Below are 19699 nucleotides of genomic sequence, written 5' to 3' on the forward strand. Positions count from 1 at the left end.
TATTGATTTCCAATAGCGGGATGTTTAATGTTGAGAGATGCCATTAATCCAGATGTGTTTGGCTTTCATTCCTGGACATGATGCTGCTGCTAAAAACAGCCCCCCCCCCCCCAAACACACACACACACCTACAGCTTGATCTGGCACAGGTGCATTGCCATATTGATTCCCAGTAAGTGTGCGATGGTCGATGCAGTGTGTGTTTGTGCGGAGCTTCGCCTCTTAGCCTTTGATTTATAGCAGCCGGGTTTCACAGGCGGCGATTCATCAAAGGAAAAAAAAAATGTCCGAGGACTTTCTACGACGAACCCACTTCATTACTCAAACCTCACGTCGCACACCCTCGTGTTGGGGGGGGGTGCTGTTAACGAGACAGGCTTATTAACGAGGTTAGAGTGTGTGTGTGATTGTGTGTGTGTCGCTCACTCATGTTTATTTGAGCACGTGTGACTCGTTTCTTTTCTTGGTTCTGAGGTTAAATGTGAAAACCTGGGAGCATTTTCCTTTTTGTCGAACTCTGAATACTTCAGCTTCTTATTTGTGCAACTGTCTCAATCTTTTCTTTCTCCTCCCTCCTTCTCACACTCGCCCTCTTTTCCCCCGGGTGTCCATCTCTCTCTTTCTTTCACTCTCTATGCGATCGGTCACATTCTTCTGCCTCGTTGCTGAAACGACGACATTTTGATTCTGGTATAGAAATCACTCACTGATCATTTTTGCAAAGAGACACAAGAGCAGATTTTCATTTACTTTCTTATCTCATTTAGAGATTTGTCCTCCACAGATTCTGATTCTGATTCTGAATTAAAATTGATTAATTTTAGCCCTAGCATCAGAGATTTGTGCCCTCATGTTTTAATCTGTAATTGCTCTAAATTAATAATCAATCTTTGACTCTTTTATTTTTCAAACTGACGTGGTGTTTATCCTCAGGGAGAAACGTATCTGCCTAATCTCAGCACATCAAACAGTAGGACTCCTGCTGAGAGGATTTTGAATGATGACAAATCTTTAATGCAAACTGACGAAATGAGTACAAAGAAAAACATGTTTCAACTTTATTATCTCCACCAAGGAAGTTATTGTGTAGTTGTTGGTTTGTGAACAGGATTATGAAAAAAACTCCTCAACAGGTTTCTGCGAAATTTGGTGGAAAGATGGGGAAGTGTTTTTTTATCACTTGTGATATCTATGAGTTTTAGCAATGTGGTGGATCCAGATTAGATTTAAGGGTTCTGTTGGTCCTTGGTGGAGGTGTTTGTTCTCCTGAGTTGTTCCTGTTGTCAAAGATCCTCCTTCAGTTTTGCAGGACGTTGGGGATTTAAACTTTGAAACTGAAAAGACTTCCCTCTTAAAACTCAAGATGAGACGTTTTTCTGCCCGGCAGCGTTTGCAGTCTGATTTATTTTGTGTTTAACCGTCTTTGACTTCTCCCACATGGAGCCGGCCGCTCTTACTTCCAGGCTGATCTGTGTGATCGACCGACCCTCCCTCCCCTGCAGCCGTTTCAGTCTGAGACACCTGATGGAGACGTGTCTGAGTTTCTGCTCTGGGGTTCGTCAGTCGAGACACTCGCTCACTCTCACTCGCTCCCCGGCTGAGCTTCACCGTCTCGGGGGTTTATTCTTTCTTAACACTGCCCACAGCTTTAGAGGGAGATTAATTTCCCTGTTTATCAGAACACAGGACGTCTTCCCCCCCCCCTGCTTCAAGTTAAATCTGCCGGGGCTTTGATTTGTATCTGGGACGTGGAGGGAGGCAATTACAGGGTTTCTGCAAAGATCAGTGGGTTGGGAGTGGTTGGTTTTCTACCAGTTGATGACATGGGTTGATAACAGCGACCCCCCCCCCCCCCGTGTGTGTTGACACGTACAGAGACGTCCCTGCTACCCTCATTAAGCTGAAGCGACTCGCCCGCATGATCTTTCACTGCCGCGTTATGTTTTCTTATTTCTGAGCCTTTTCCAGCAGCTGCTCTGTTAAACTGGTTTGACTCAGCAGCATCTGTAATGTGTTCTGTTGTGAAAGAACGTTTAAAGCTACAGAAAAAAACTACACAACGTGTGGTCAGTGGTCGACCTTCACCGTGAAGCTGGAGAGAATATGACCGAAAAACAGCCGTCAGACGTCACACAAATTCAAAACAAACCAGATAATGAAACTTGTTGTTTGTTTGTCACAATTTACATATTTCCTGGTTCACCAATAATTCATGGATCTATATCAAACTAATATAAATTGTATTTAGGGATTAAAAACTTGCCTGTACTGACAAATGACATTTTCTTACACGTGTATTGAAATATTTTGTAATTGGAAACCAGGTAAACAACTGTTAAGACATCGTGAGACAGTTCAACATCACTTGAGCATCTCTGGGAAATTAATCAAGATTCAGTAAATCTATTTTAATCCTGAGTAATAACCAGTCAGACCTGGATGAGGCAGAACCTGGTATGTGTGTGTGCGTGTGTGTGTGTGTGTGTGTGTGTGTGTCTGTGCGTGAGATAACTGTGTCGACTCAACAGAACTGACAAAGACACATCCTCCTTAACCCAAGACGTCAACTCGTCTGGCTCCCTGGAGAAAAAGGCCAAAGCAAATACCACAGAAATGTCAGTGTGTGTGTGTACTTAAAAAACACACAAACACCACAGACACACACACAAAAAACTAACTACGGAAATGCAAATACACATTTGGACAAACACAACTGGCTCATTAGCTTAATCTTCACCTAATTCCAGGCTCTGGCCTTGTTGTGCCTCGGCTCACTGTGATAAATTACTCCAAATCTCCATCAGAGCCCATTTATGTGACACTAATTGCTCAATTAGGAAACTGCTCCGCCTGAGGTTCCTCTTGCTTCTTTCAGCCACTTGATATTTCCAGTTCACAGCATTAACCCATTGAGACACCCTGTGGAAGAGCATCCTCGAATTTAAACCAACTTCACAAGGGTTTTCTGGAAAAGTTTCACTGAAAAGTTTGTTTCTCAGCTTCTGAAGCAGAGATGAAAATTACATATGAATCATTTCAGAGCTTAATTGAACTTGTACAACCCTCGAAATGCAAAAAATATTTTATTCCAAATTGTTGTTAGTCCTCTAAAATATGCATGGAAGGATTTTGTGGTTGTTTAGATGAATTAAGGAACGTGATTAAGACAAAGAGAAGAGTGTGTAGTTATGTCATGTCTATGTTTTTGCATAGACATAACATAGTCACTGCTGGTTGTGTGACTCCAGTGATGACATCTCAGATCTTGAATTTCCTCTTGAGGCACCAAATGTAAACACGAGTCAGGTTTTAATGGAGAAAACATCAGATTCTTGCAGAAATGAAGCAGCTCAGAATAAAACCGACTCTGCAGCTCCGAGCGTCTCCTTTGTCTCCGAACACGACAGACTCCAGCTTCTTGTTCTCCGTCTTTCAGTCACCATATTGTTATCGGCAGTGCTTAAACTCTCGGGCGGCGTTCGTTTGTCACCACAAATTAGATCCAGCGTTGAGCTTAACCCACACAATGCCCCCCCCCCCTGCAGGTTATGGGGTATTATCTCTCTTGCTCTGGCTTTTTTGCTCCTCGAACCTCTTTCTTCCTATTTACCCGCTCTGCAGGATATTGTGCATCTTTCCACTGTTGGTTGAACTTAATCTCTCCGCATCAGGAGATAAATCTATTTTTATCTCAAACTTTGCCCCCCCCGGCGTCCTCTGTGACACAGGAAACAAATGTGATATGATTGTATTGTGTCTCCTGCTCACACTGGAATATATCTGTGCTCTCCTTTGAAGTATTATTTTGATGTGGCGTTGTTTACCTGGCTCTCAGTGTGTGTGGTTGTGTGTCACTCGTCCCAAATTCCCACGTTAACAACAGTGAGATCAGGAGGAAGTTGGCGCTTCCCACTTTATTTACATAGTAGATTTTTTTCCCTTAGTTTAATCACAACTTTCCAAACCGTTGTTTATTTTTTCAGACCCCAGAGAAACGGGCTCGGTGCCTTTTTTGCATCTTAAGATAAAAAAACTGCCAGCCTCTTAATCTGTTTCCTCTCCCGACGTCTGACCTGATTCATTCTCTCTTTCAGGATATTCTACGTCTCCCACGACTCCCAGGACCTGAAGATCTTCAGCTACATCGCCCGAGACGGACAGAGCAACGTCTTCCGCTGCAACGTCTTCAAGTCCAAGAAGAAGGTAAGACGGACAGCGGGGGGGGGCCTTTTTGGACGCTCTCACCTTTTGGCCCCTGGAGCGAGGCGTCCTGATGGAGAGCTGGAGTGCTCCTCTTGAGTTATTGAGTTAGAAATCTGACCCGACTCTGACTCCAGGAGGATTCAGGCACAAACTCCAGAAACTCTCAGAAAACTCTTAATGGATTTCCCCCGAAGCATCGAGTTATAAATTAGCCTCGGGAACACTCTGGTGGTTTAACGTTTTTACTCCTGGTAAAACGCTCTGTTTGAAACATCACTGGCAATGTCAGTCAAGATATACGAATGCCAACAGACCTTTGTACTTTTCAGGGAGGCTCATGTGCCCTTGAGCAAGGCACTCAGTGAAAAGCAGCTTGAGTGCAGCTGCTCAGTGGCCGTGAGGGAAAAGGTAGAGATAAAAGTTTCTCAGTTAGTTTGTGTTTTTAAGTGATTCCTTCTCAGTATTTTTCCTGCTTTTTATATCTTTATATCAGAGACAGAGTTTGTGCTTTTGAAAGAAACAACTCCTCAAAAAAACACTAAGTGTGTCCTTGTGTCCTCAGTGTGTTAGTGTTGTAGTATTTTAGTCCTATTCCTTATTCTCGTTTATTATGAGGCCGTCAGAGTCCTGACCACGAAAGAGACACTGGACTGTGGAGCAGCAGCAATTCCTCCCGGCAGTGTGGGCTCCTCCTCGGTGAGGAGACTGGTTGGAAGCTGCTGGGGGGGGGGCGGAGCTGCAGGTTGAAATCTCCTGGGGGGGGGAGGCTGCTGCAGAGCCGGAGTCGCCACCGAGTCAGTTTGTTAGAGAAATGAGCTGCCAGGTCTCTTTAGCTGCCAATTTGTAGGACTTGAAGCCGAGGTCCAGGGTTTAGCTGGGTGAAGAACACACTGCCTCATTATCTCCTGAAAACAGACCCACACTGACACATGAGCACACACACACACACACTGAGTAACACACAGACACACACACTCTCATACATTCTTGAGTTAATGTGACACATAACAAAAACCTCTGGGACAACCATGGCCCTGAAGCCATTAAGCTGAAAACTGTGTGGTTCTGTGTGTCTGCGTGCGTGTGTGGGTGTGTGTGTGCGCGTGTGTGTTTTTAATGGTTGTGGAGAGGCTATGGACGAACTGGCTGTAAACATTAACCTCATCTTACAGATTCTACAGTTTGTACACAGCTTCCACTCGTCTCAACGCCGTGTTACTCTCTAAACTCCAAAATCAAAACGTCAGATGCCTGAGGAGAGAGTAGAAAAAGACGAACAGAGAACGCCACGACGCCACAATGGAGGAAGATCGATGATAAACACGTCAGACCTGCAGTTAAAGTGTCATCGGAGGCTGAGTGGGGTTTAACAGAAGTGTGTTTTGACTTGTGGAGGGTTGGGAGGGCGAGATTTAGATCAGGCAGATTTTATTTCCCTCTTAACCACCAGCAGTGAAAGAACGACCGGGCTTTAAATCACGGAGACTTTAGTGGCCTGTGTGTGTGTGTGTCTGTGTGTGTGAGTGTGTGTCTCTCTCTCCCCCATTCTGACTCGTGCTCTCTCGCTCATCACCTCCTCGTCCTCAAGCAGACGGTTGAATGGAAGCTAATGAATGACTTGAACTTGACCAACACGATAAGAGCAGAGCTTTTGTCATCAGGCTACAGAACACCACCTCAGCTGAGAGGTCACAGTGTGTTAGAGTGTGTGTGTGTGTGTCTGTGTGTGTGATTGTGTTCAAACCCTTAGCCTACAAGTCAAGACTATGAATTGCATGTTGGTTCTTCGGTCCATCCCCTTCTCGTGAACATGATATCTCAAGAACGCCTCAAAGGGAGTTCCTACAAATTTGGTTCAAACATTCAATTTGACTCAAAGATGAACTGATTGGGTTGTGGCGGTTGAAGGTCAAAGGTCATATTCTGTGTAAGTGAGTTAAGAACTTTCCAGCCAGTGTTTAGTTTTTGTTCTGTTGCCTCGATCCTCTGATCCTCTGATACAGTGACGGCAGCTGCTGCATATGAACATCGGACCCAGCTTGTGTTTCTGCATCATCTACTGGTCGGCTGTAATAACCATGTCTGACTTTTTTTTCCCACGAAACATTGTTAAAAAATAACATAAACATTGTTTTTATGATGCGCGTCTGCGTTTGCACACAACCTAGAAATGGAGCTAATGGTTCAGAAGAGTCACCGAGGCGTCGGCAATCGATTTCCTCTCACTCCACTTACTGCATACCCTCACACAAACACACACACAAACAAAGACACACAAACAAAAAAACAAGCCTCCCGATTGATTGGTGCTTATTTCTTTGCTCTGACATCATTCGCCCACGCTGTTCTCACACACTTAGTGCTGCTCCTCCTGAATGTCTCACTAATGTCTTGGAGGCTGGAAGATGCACCGCTGCAGGTAGAGCTTCAGTAGTTGACAGTTTATAAGACGGAGCAAATACAAACACACAGAGTGATGGATGTGTGAATTATGGAGGGATGAGGTGAACGTGCAAACACCAGGAAATAGAGGAGGAATGAGGGAGCTCATCATCGGGGGAGACGGCCCAGAGCAAAGGCTTTAATCACAATTAAATCCCCCGGTCTTCCTCTCTTTGTTTACCCTGATTCTTCACAGATTGCTTTATATCCCCTCCTGTCCGTTCTGTTTGCTCGTGTCCAGACGTTCCGAGGCGACAGCGAAAGCACCGCCTCACCTCTGAGGGTCATCGGCATCGAACTTATCCCGTTTCCGCTGAGAGAGACGGGACCGTTAGAGAGTGTAGAGAAAGAGAGAGAGATGCCCTCACTGAGTTGAACCGACACAGGAGAGAAGTGATGGATGGAGGGAGGGAGAGAGAGAGAGAGACACAGATGACACATGTCTCTTTACAGGAGACCTTTTCATTTGAGTGACAGATCTCTCAGAAGTTTAAAGGTGTAAATAATACTGACAACTCCGATAGGGCACTTTCATAAGGATGCATAACTTTTTTCAAGAAGGACTTTTTCTGATCGGCCAACTCAATTAAATAAGTTCAACCAAATAAAACTATAAACATGTAGTAAAGGTCGATAGCACATAAATTATGTGTTTGTAATTAGATAAAGGAAGTTTTTTATTTGGTTGTGAAGTTTTTTATTTGATTTATTACAGTAATATAAAAGTAGGACCAAATTTTCTCCTTCATTATCTGTTCATACAGCAACATCCACTCTATTATACACATTATATAATAATACAAATCTATTTCATTGATTGATATCAGATAATTAATCATACACCATACATAACAATAGTATATATATATATATATATATATATATAGTATATTTACTAATTTAATTTCCATATACTGAATAAGATGTAGTTGTCTAATAGTAAATATCTGAGTTTTCTCACAGCTGAGATTTGTTTAAGTAAATACAACTCCCTGGTTATTGTGAAAAAGGAAGATCTTGGTTAATTGCTCGTTAATTTCTTTTGTCCAACAACAGTTCGTGGAGGTTCCTAAACTTTTCAGCCTCTGACTTTCAGAACAACCACTTTTATCTCTGCAGGTGATTGAAGCATGAAAAGAATATTGATTCAAGCCGGATCGCAGAATAAACAAAAAGAAAACAAACAGCTGCAACAGGAGGTTAAACACCAACACCCTGAACGTGATCACACCTGATTGACATTCACTCTTTATTGATAATGGATAAATATCCTGCTCAAGAACCACAGTCAAACTTTATTTATAGCTCTATATCATAAATCACACGTCTTGTTTCTGCCTCCTTCTTGAGTCGGACACAGAAAAGCCGGTTCCTGCTTTTATTCCAATTAGTCTTAACGGCTCTGCTAATCCACTGCTCTTCACTTTCCCCCCTAAAAAAATCCATACAATAATTACCGCCTGAAAAAAACAGCTGCTGGCAGAATTAAACTGGAGCCAGGAGTATTAAGGTATTTTTTTAGATATCCGTTAATATATATATACATCCTCACGCTCGACTGTGTCGTTGATATTCTCTGAAGATACATCCGAGACCTCTGCAGTGACCTGAGCTGCACACACTCTCTGCTGCAGATTAAAAACCACTGTGAAGCTTCCTGCTGCAGCTCTTTATACCTGGAACCTGTTTTTATTACCACGACCTACAAACCCCAAATATCCGCGTTGACTTTTGAAATATCTGAATATTTGCTCTCTTTTTAAAAAACGTTCTTGAGTCCTAATTTCAGTGTGAACTTCAAAATCCAGATTTAAATCTCTTTTCAATTTAGGAGTAGAATTTATTTATAGTCAAACCATCATATTTAAAAGACAATACATATACAAAGTTCAAAGATTCAAGTGGAATCCGGCTCCCTGATGAGAGTTCTTCCAAAGAAGAGATTACCCTGAGTCAGCTGACCTGATTTCCTCGTGCAGATCGTTCCAGAGCCTCCGGGTCCCGACTGCCAACGCTCCTTTTGTCCCATTAAGATTTCAGCCCTGGTTTCATGGACAGATAACTCTGCCCCAGTACCTGAAGGTATAGGAACCAGAGTACTGGGCTTAATGGGTCGGAAACGAAGCATGAAAAGACAGTAAGATCTTATGTTGAGGGTAAAGAGGCTAAAACAGGAGTGATGGGATGTTAAAGATCCACTGACACTGTTAGTCTGATGTCTTGATCAGTTTCTTATCTCTTCTTATTTCCATAGAGTCAGATTCTGTCTTATCTGTTTCAGGATATTAACATTTCCTCAAAATTAAAAAAACGAGAAGAAGACGTGTGTCAGAAGGACAGATGAGCAAAATGAGCTGAAGGCGGTTTTTAATTTACTCTTCACTGTTCCTGTCTCTATTAAGTTAAAGGTTCCTGTCATAGCCACATGTACATTTATCAAATTAGTGCTTGTTATCCACTGCCTCAGTGTTTTCATAAGAATGGAGCCGACGCAGCCATTAGGAGGTTTAACATGTTCTAGGTGTGACTGTAGGTTTCATAGCACACAGGCTCATTAGTGGCTGTTGTCCGCTCTTGACGTCTGGAGCACTTTGGCATTTTGCTCATAAATCCTCTTCTGCTGATATGGGCGAGTCATCATGGAAGCAACATCAGCACTAAGTGGAGCTGAAGCAGCGGATTTTTATAATAAATCAAATAACAGCGTCTGGACGTCATTCCAAATCTAGATTCATCTTTAACTGTGAGAAAACAACAACTAACAATTCATATTTGTTTGTGTGAGTCTTTGTCACTCTGTCCGTCGGCTCCAGGATTGATGAGAAATGGAATTTGTGTGTTTGGCAGAGTTTTGATTCTCTCCTGGCTTTTCAGGCCGAGCTGCATCTGTTCTGCTCCTCCGGCTGAGGATGAGTGGTGTTCACAGGTCTGGCCTCGCTGCCTTTAAAATGAAATCTGTTCTGCCTCCGCTCCTCTCGGCTACGACGAGCCAGACGGGGGGGGGGGGGGGGGGGGGGGGCAGCAGACAGATCTGAGTGGTTTTCACCTGACCTGCCTTTGAGAGATAATCTGACACGTCCGAGTCCATGCACCTGAGGTTAAACTCAAACTCCAGGACATGTGGAGCCCGTGAGACGGTAAACACAGACAGACGTTAGGTCATGTGATGCTGAATTGACTCAGTGACCCACGTGTGAACCGCCTATTGTGTCTCTTTGATGCAAAACACACAAACACACACAACTCTGAGGCCCAGCTGGGGCCAGTCTGCATCTGACACGAGTGGGAAACAACGCAAAAGGGAAAACGTTCCTGGATCAATGGAGTTTTAACTTTCTGGTTTGTTTTGAATACAAACTGGGCTGCTGGAGGATTGAGGAAACGAAAGGAACACCACCTACACAAACTTTATAAGGGACATAAGTGTTGCAGGTGGTTTTCTGACCGTGTCTCTGTCTCTGTCTTCCCGTCCAGAGTCAGGCCATGCGCATCGTGCGGACGGTCGGCCAGGCCTTCGAGGTTTGTCACAAGCTGAGTCTCCTGCACACGCAGCAGAACGCTGACGGACAGGAGGACTGCCACAGCGAGAAGAACGGCAACGACTCCTCCCTCTCAGGTACACACACACACACACACACACACACACACACAGACACACACAAACACAGCAACGTGCTACACAGTCAGCAGCGTGTTCTCTCGGGCTGCACAGCTGGATGGAGATGGAGGAGTGGGCAGTCAGATGTGTATGGGGGGGGGGGGGGGGCTGATGTAACAGTTCAGGGTTCAGAGTGATGATGGTGCTGATGGAGGTTTGTTCTGTGTAGATGAGTGAAAGTTGTTTATATAATTGACAGTGAGCTTAGTCATTGTTTTGTTAGTTTGTTCACACATTAATTCTCTCGGCTGATATTGGCAGCCATTGGTAAGTCACTATGGAAACAACGTCAGCACTAAGTGAAGCTGAAGCTGCAGATTCTTTCTTTAAAAAAAAAAATATATATATATAAGAATCGTAAATAACATCGACGCTGCAGCCAAACTGCTTTTAGAGAAAGTGTGTTTGAGTGAATCTCCAGTAACTGCAGCCGGTAACACGAACGGGTCGACTGGAGCATCACGACTGTGACGACTCTAATTGCTCTTAATGCTGTTTGATGGATGATCATTGACTCTGGGTTCAGTCGTAATAATTTTTGAGGAGAGTTCGTGACTAAATGCTTTTAAACTCAACGCTGTGTGGGAACAGAAGCTGCTCCTCCCACATGAATTCACATTAACACGTTTTATCTCCTATTTAATATCTTATCTTCTATCCTTAAACCTCCTATATCCTATCTCATAGTCGTGTTATCAGGGGGGGGGGGTCCTTGTGACTTAATAGACCTACACCATATAATGATGGGGTGTGACATGCTGTTGCAGTGGTTAGGACACAGCAAAGGTTCCTGGTTCGAATCCCAATTGCTCAAACTGCGGACTGTGCCTAAGATAAATCTAGACTCTAACTTGTCCATAAATGTTTGTTTGACTCTTTTCCAGGTTGGACTTTTAAAAAAAAACATATTGTTTAGTATGACATTATCTTTTAAAATCAATTATTTGATGTATGGAACATGGAGGAGGTGGGATTTATGACCTATACTGCCACCAGCCACCAGGGGGTGATCCAGATGGTTTGGCTTCACTTTTGGGAGCTGTCAAGTCGTCCATCTTTACATACAGTCCATATTTTGTATCATCAGTGTAGAAATATCTAATAATAAGAATAACAATGCTCCAAGACACTTTACAGGATTACAAAAACACATTGAAATGTATGATACACGTCATGATACATATGATTTATCCATAAATAAGCAGCCTGACAGAATTATCGTTAATCGCCTCATTTACATTTTTGTGTCGCATTTTCATCACATTTCTCCGCAGCTGTGTAGTTTAGTAATGTTGTCATCACTAATAGAGCTGATACCCGAGCTGCGCCGGTACAACCTGGGCTGTAATGCGCTGTAGTATTATGTGTTATTATATAGTATATTATAAAGTGAAGGAGCGCTGAGGGGAAGTGGGTCAGGGAAGATGGAGTTCCACTGAGAAGCCGCCAAGATCCCTCCACCCCCGCGTGAACCAGCTCATCCTTCACAGCCACACGATAAACAAACCTTATTTTTAGGTCACGGAATAAAAAGAAAAGAACATCACTAAATTGAATATCCATGATTCCATTAGCTTTTCCATGCTGGAGCCAATCCCAGCCGACACTGTCACAGGGTCGCCCTAATGCGAAATCTGAAGCCAACGCATTCCACGTTAACACCTTCACAGTCGCGTGTTGTCGGGAAGCAGAGCGACAATCAGGCACGCACACACAGACACACACACAGAAATGTGCTCATTCCTGCCTGCTTTGTGGCTCAAGTTGGCTCGAGAGGCCGACGCTGGAGTGAATGTCACGGATGAGTCAACCCAGAGAAAAGAAGGCACAGCCACACTGGTGGGCTGAGCTGCTTTTATCCACCGCCGCCTCGTGCCCGGTCGGGATGGGATGTGCTTCGCTGCAGCTCGGGGGACACGTGGCTCTGAGAGGACAGACGTGGGGACGGGTTGGACGAGTGTTCAGCTCCCCCACCCCTCGACCCCGACCTTGATGAGGGAGCGCCAGGCCGGGATGCGTTATCTCAAAAAAACTCCTTCAACCCCTCTCCAGAGAAGAGCTCGCTTTCACATGCTGATGAGCCCAGAGGTCACCCACACACAATACCTGTACACACACAGACACACACAGTGAAGGGAGCCCACATGCATGCCAATGGACGCCTATACACACACACACTGTCATGGTGTGTTAGACAACACAAGAGCCGTCATGCACAACCAATGAGCTTATCTGGAGAACTAATTATCACGGCGTTGAAAAGGAGAAGGGACGGACGGGGGGGGGGGGGCTTAGAGGAGCAGAAGTGTGGATGGTGGAGGGGAGGAGCAGGAAGGAGAGATGGATCATGGAGGAGGAGAGGAGAAGGGAGAGATGAACGGCAGATGTGGATAATGGCGGAGAAGGAGGAGGAGATGTGATGAAAAGACGTTTTTGTCCCTCAGAGAAATGTTTTTCAGGACCATGGCAGAAAATATATAACCTAAAACAATAGAACGTTATTACAATACGATTCAGCAAACAAATAAAAGCGTGTGAATAATGGCTCTCATCACTGGAGCTAATAACGCTCGCTGACTGGAAAACAGTTCCCATTAACATGAGATATAACACGGACCCTTCAGCCGCTCAGTGAAGCTCAGCACTCCACACTGAGCTCGAGGCTCCAGGACGTAACTCTGATGAATCGTCCTGTTGCCTCCTGAGAAACATTCATGTTCATTATTTCTGTGGAAGAAACTCTGGAAGTTTGTCAACTTGTTTAAGCAACTTTATTAATAAATAATGCCAGGAACATAAAGTAGGGCAGATTACTTCATTTTATTGAGTCATAATTATAACTTATTATAATTATATCTTAATGAACTTGTTTCTTTTCAGAGGAAAAACTCTAAATATGCAGTTTGCAGGATTTAAATGCATTTAAGACTCTTTAACTTTATAATACCAATAAAAAAACATCTCAGGAGTCCATCAAACTCATAGACTGTAAATAAAGATGAGTGACAGGGTGGTTTTCACAAAAGTGAGGTTTCCCATCACCCCCTGGTGGCTGGCCGCGGTATAGGTCCTGAATCGCACCTCCTCCACGTTAGTGGATGGGACGGGGACCAAACTGAAAAGTCGAAGAACACCTGAAATGATGGTTTCTGTCATTTAAGGAAGTTATTTTTAAACTGATGTTTCAACTGTTCGTGTTCCTGATAAGTTTGGTTTTAATAAGTTATTTCATGATACTAGTTTCTGATAATGTCCCCTGACTTGAGGACAAATTGACAAACAGGAAGTGGTTCTATGAGTGTTGTAGACATGACGGACATATTGTACTTCTTGCGTGTCCATTTTGTGCCAAACTCAGCAGCGATTAAATACACAAGGACACACACGGTGAAATCAGGTGAAACGAAACAGGACGGGGCAGACAATCAAAGACGCACAACACACACACACACACACATAGCACACAAAAGGAAAACCTTAACAACAGCAAAGAAAACTTAAACGTCAGGAGCAGAGCGGTTGGAATTAGGTGAAGTTGTGATTCACAGTCAACACAACAACTGCAGGCGTCAGAGTCGAGGGAATGAATGTTCCGACACAAACAGAGAGAGAGGCTTCAAATGAACTGGAAACCATTCAAATATTCAACACAATCCAAAACTGCTGAAGGCAAATGTTAGAATTACAAGAAGGTTTTCAAAAATCCACTTGGTTAAATCAACATTTCAGCTTTTTGCTTCAAAATGAGACTTTTCAGTTTTGCCCTTATTTAAAAGTTTTAAATTATTCGAGTGTTCTGGCAGTTTTTTTTATCAGATTTTTCTTTTCCAAAGACATTTATACAAAATTGAAGTCACTCAAAAGTTTTTGCCAAATAAACAAAGTTAGACAATTCAATTCGTGTTTGACTGAAATCAGATGGAACCCAGCGGCAAGGTCGGAGTTAAACAAGAGTGGAGGGAAAGAGAAGAATTCGATTTAGAGTGTTCACCTGAAGTCTGCTTCCATTTCCTCCAGTTGTCAGTGACTGTATATCTGCTTTAGTGAAGCTATAAACTGAACTTTACCTGTGAAGTCCCATTAAAAATGTATCAGACACAAATAAAACACAACCCCAGGAAACAAACTAAGTAAACTAAACAACTAACATCACTGTTTATTTGTTGTTCTACTGAGCAGCTCTCAGTTGTACTAACCTAATTTGCTGTTGTTGTGTTTTCCTACCCGAATGTGTTTTTGTGTGTCCACTCATGTGTGCGTGTGTACATGCTCATGCCCACATGTGTGTGTGTGCAGGCGTGCGTGCTCATCCACCTGTATGTGTGTGTACTTTCCTCGGCTCAGCTCGGGAGCTCACAGGCGCCGAGAAGACGGCGGTGGTCGCTGAGGAGACGGACATCGATGCAGAAGAGGCGAACCAGGGGCAGGCGGGCGAGGAATCGAACATCAACAGAGGAGTCACCGATCTGGACGCCACGGCAAAGACACCGGATCTGAACCACATAGAGAACGAGGTAAATGACCCACCACTTCTGGACAGGGTGTTACTATCAGTACTGATGGAACGTGGCTGAAGGTTAAGTTCTTTATTTCATCCGAGCGTGATTTTTAGGAGGAGATAAAAAAAACTGGAACCAAAACAACGAGAGCAAAAATGTTCCTTTGGCTTTTTACAAGTCGTTTTAACTTTAACATTCACAAAAAATCCAATAATCAGAGAAAAGAAAATGAAATTTAAAAAGCATTGTATGTCTCCTTTAAGCTGGAGGTCTGAATTAAATCACTTCATATGGAAGAGAATACAATTTAAAGCAGCCACAGTGAAACTCTCAAGCTCTCAAAAAAGAATTCTGCACGGCTGGGTCTTCACACTGGAAGCTATAGAGTTGGTTTCTTCCAGAATCACTTGTGAAACTAGGAAACTAAAGTTTTTGGTGTCGACATGGTATTTGAATGGGTTAATGGTGCTCGTCATTACCGAGAACATCTGGATTCACATCCAGGTTTTGACCTTTGTTTGCAACTCAATCCCCATTTTCTCTTATTCCTCTCATTTCTTAACTGGCAGCACTTTTAATAAAGAGCAAACAAATCATAGAACAAACAGAAGTTTATTTATTAACGTTGGATTTGGGCGTTAAGGGAGAGAAGTCGAGTCAGCTCAGGTCAGGGCTTTGGAAACCTGGCAGTGAAACCAGTCTGTCCAGGAAACCAGTCTGTCCAGGCCACGTTTGACCCTCAGCGTCCAAACTTTACACAAACCTGCACATTTTCCAGATGAGGCTCTCGTATACACAAGATTCCCTTCAGGCCTCAAATGAAGAACTTCTTTCCAGTTTTATTTTGAATAATTCATTTCTGTATTAACCCTCAGCTCAGCGGAGCCAACACCGTGTGTGTGTGTGTTCATGAGATCTGTTTCCGTGCAGAGTCTGTCAGCAGCTGAGCTCCGTGATCCCCGCGCTCGTCCTCCACGTGTTTGTTTGTGTTACAGCTTTGACACGGCTCCGTCAGGCCGGCTGCTCTGAGGTCTGTGGAAACTCACCACCACCAGCCGCCGCCGTCTATGTATAACCAGAGAGCGCGTCTGCCTGACTCAGCTGGCCGAGCCGCTCAGTCGCTGGGATTTACAGCCGTGTGCAGGCGGGTGATTGTTTTTCTGATGGAGGCGGCAGTGGGAGGACGCCGCTGCATGATGAGGGCACAGAGAAGGGGGGGGGGGGGGTGTTACGACTTTACTCCTCAGCCTGAAACCACCGGCTCTGCAGACAGTCGGCTACATCCGTTATCTCATATTAAATTTATTCTGTTTAGATTGTATCATCACTTCCCTCTGTCTGCTGCTGCTGCTGCTCTGGATCCTTGTGCTGCAACATGTTTTCACCTCCTCTACGTTGATTGATTTAAAAACAACGGGGAGAAATAATTTGCTTTCGGTTTCGTGAGTCGACCTCGTTTCTCAAAATGTCACAGGAAAAAGATTGAATGCACGATGAGCTCAAATATGGATTTTATTAGTTTTCCACCTGTAGCTCCTCCTGCTAGTACACGTACGATTAACGTCTTTATTTAAATGCAGTGATAGATTACTAGGAGCAAATTTAACTTTCTCATGCTGCCTCAGGACTCTGTGGTCCGTTTGGCCTCTGGACGTCCGGTTGACCATCTCCACCTCCGTCAAGGTGCAGCCCAGAGCCACTTTCCTCTGGCAGACAAACCTAGAGAGTCTTTCTTTAACCTTAATAAAGTGTTTAAAGCTCACAGAGACCGTTTGAGCTACTAAGACAAAGTGCTAACAGTGTGTGAAAAGCCTTCTGGGAGAGTGGTTCCGCCTCCTGAATAGAAAATCCAAACAACACACACAGTTAGTCAGGTGGATCTGAGCTTCTCTGTTTATTTCCTCTTCTTCATATTCTCCTGTTCAGGGGGAACAGGTGTTATTTATGCGTTTACAACATTTTTGACAACCCAGTTTGTGTGAAGGTTAATTAACCATTAAACGTAACAACAACAATAATGAATTAAATCAACCATATCTTACAACAGAGCGGCTGCTTCTTACTTGGAGAATACAAATCCATCCCTCAACATCCATCACTTCTGAGAGAGAGAGAAGCTGTTTCCAGCTTGTGGAGCCAAGTTGCAGCATTTGCCAAACTTTCCTTTTTAGCTAAACAATTATCTCAGAGGGCAAATCTACCAGGCACCACTTAGAACGTGTTCCAGCTGGATTAACCAAGAACCGAACCGAGCCATGATGCAGTTTGATCCAGACCCAGACCAACTCTTTTGGGTCGGGCTTCATTTTGGATCCTTTGGTCCGAGCCATGTCCTGAAGATCTCTTTCTTTCCACGTCTTGGACAGTTCCCAGGTCACATTATTTATTTATGAAAACTTGTAACGTGGATGAAACCTAATTCAAAAGGAAAGTTCCTGTTTCTCACCTTTCAGCTAAAAGGTTTTGACTAAATCTCCCTCTTGCAGGAAAAAGCCCTGATCTGAAGTAAACTCCGGGTGATTAAGTTGTTCCTCAGGCAGCTTCAATTAACTGTTAATAATTAAACGGACAAGCTGTTAGGCAACAATCCAGGGTCGGAGTTATTTAAGCTTTTCATCAAGAGCCCGACGACGTCACTTCAGCAGCTCCAGGTTCACAGAGACCAACCCGTGAAGAAGTTCAGGAGTTAGAGACTCTGAGGACGTCTTCTGGGTCTGAGTTACAAAACCCAGCGACTCAGACGTCCAGTCCCCGGCTCCATGAACGTTAGAGTTATGAGTCTTTTCATTACAGTCCCTGATTGAAAGCAACGCGGCGTGAAATCACTGAAACAACGAGCTCCCGGCGACGACCGCTATCCTCAGGTCATTGGAAAAAGTGTGCGTAGATGTTTTTGAGCATACGTGTACCCCCTCTGTCTTTAGTTCTTGTCCCCTTGACGGATTAAATGGGAATGTGCATGGACACGTGCACGTGCGTTGTGTCTACTGGTCTTTACGATGTCAGCCTCCATGTGTGAGGATTTGTCATCACAGAGCCGTGCTTGTGTTTTCCCGAGCGGCGGGATGTGATCCACTCCAGGGTTCCTCTGGAAGCTCATGAAAGAGAAAACCGCCTGTGAGTGTTCAAGTTCATTCTCCAGCCGTCAGCTCCCTTTTAGACTGACATGTCCCTCAGTGTCCAAACCCTCCCAGAGGACACGGGGACGCGGGGACGCACATATCAACCCCACCTCTTGTCTTTTCACATCCACGGCCTCAGGACAAGCTCGCCTCCGGGATCAGGGAGAGAAAGTGGGAAGACAAAAGTCGCAGTTTGGAGATAACAGCATTCTGGCAGGAGACTGATGGTAATCGATGGTTCCAATAAACGGCGAGCGCGGCGCATAACTGTCTGAAACCAAATGTCAGGATGATTTCAAAGCCTGAAAACAAAGCGTCTCTGTGTTGCATCAATCTCCTGTTTATGAGTTCCTGTTCGGAGAAATATCCGTTCAATAGTCGGAGCTGTTGTTTTCTCTCAGTGTGTGTGTGTCTGTGTGTGCGTTTGCCTGTGTGTGTGGCCCACTTTCAGACGCTGTCAGGCAGATGTAAACACTCTGATCTCTGAGTGTAGCGCTACAGGCAGCACTCCCCCCCACTCTCTCTCTCGTACTGTCAGACCTGAAATTACAAACACACTCTCACATGGGTGGATTAATGAAGGGGACTAATGGGCACAGCCCCCCCCCCCCCCTCTCCCCCCGAGTCCAGGTCTCTTTGTGGTGACTGTTTGTGTTTGTTGATGGAAAGTCACATAGTCTGGTTAAAAGTAGGGATGTCCTGATTGTTGATGATGTTTCCGCCCATTTCTAATTGTTGTTTTGTTTATTTGTCAAAAAAAAAACTCATCCACAGACTTTCACATAACTTAGCAGGACGGGTCATGTGCCAAGGAAGAAACCTGGTGGATTTAAATGTGGATTCATTAGAGAGCTGTTGGGCCTTGGTGGAGGTCGGCTCTCTCTCTTACGTCCCATCAGACTCTTAATAATCAAGTATCTATATAATTTAAACCTATATAATTTGATAAGAGAAGCAGAGACAATTTGTAGTTTGTATATTTCTCATATACCGATGGCATTTAAAACACATGCAGGCAAATTACAGACAGTCGTAAGCTACCAGTCCAATAAATGAGCCTGAAAATTGTTCATCAAATTCCATTAATTGTTCCCTTGGAAATTGGAGAAAAATTTCAACTAGTCTGCAGCGTGCAATAAAATAAAATCCTGGATCTCTACAATATCACATCCTTCCACTAACTTAGATTGAATCTGTGACCTTTAAAGCCATGTACGTGAAGTCGTCTTCAGGTTCCACCGACTCCAATGATCTCACTCACTCACTTCTGCTCATGGACTTTGTTTCTCTCCTGCGTCTGCCTCTCTCTCTTTGTGCCTCTATCACTTTCCACTCCATTAACTTCCAATTTGTGCTGACGTTCATAATCCCCTCTTCAAACCGGCGCCGTGTTTGTAGCGGGGATCGAGCATTTAGCACCGAAGTCGCCCAAAGAAGATTCAGACGGTCGTGTCGCTTCTCTTTTCTTCAGAGTTATGAAAGGATTAAATTCAGAGAGTGTGTTCAGCTGTTTTCTGTGACTCGTGTTCGGCCTTGAAGATGCAAAGAAATGTCAAACTCTCTGGAAAACGGGATAAAAAGTGAAGAATCTTACAGAAGAATGAGATTTTTAACCCAAGGAGATTTACTGTAAACATTTATTTTATCAATTTATGTTTTTGGCTGTCATACAGATGCTAAATTAAGTGGAGATTGTTAATTTCAATATAGCATATACAATAGCTATAAATTTAGGTATGAGGCAAATTAGCAACATTAGGCATAATGGGGCTTAA

General features: G+C 43.9%; 1 protein-coding gene across 2 annotated transcripts in view; it reads left to right on the forward strand.

Annotated features, from left to right (window-relative positions):
- The window catches only part of nos1apa (nitric oxide synthase 1 (neuronal) adaptor protein a), a 107076-nt gene that overhangs the window by 70343 nt on the left and 17034 nt on the right, over positions 1-19699 (forward strand). Inside the window, exons 5-7 of one of the 2 annotated variants that reach the window (XM_053430598.1) lie at positions 4095-4203; positions 10120-10261; positions 14648-14817. In XM_053430598.1, the coding sequence (XP_053286573.1) occupies positions 4095-4203; positions 10120-10261; positions 14648-14817 (421 nt within the window). Of the gene's footprint in view, positions 1-4094; positions 4204-10119; positions 10262-14647; positions 14847-19699 lie in introns of both variants that reach the window. The other variant, XM_053430599.1, reaches the window with a different exon arrangement.

This window comes from Pleuronectes platessa, chromosome 9 (assembly GCF_947347685.1).
Source record: "Pleuronectes platessa chromosome 9, fPlePla1.1, whole genome shotgun sequence".
NCBI lineage: Eukaryota > Metazoa > Chordata > Actinopteri > Pleuronectiformes > Pleuronectidae > Pleuronectes > Pleuronectes platessa.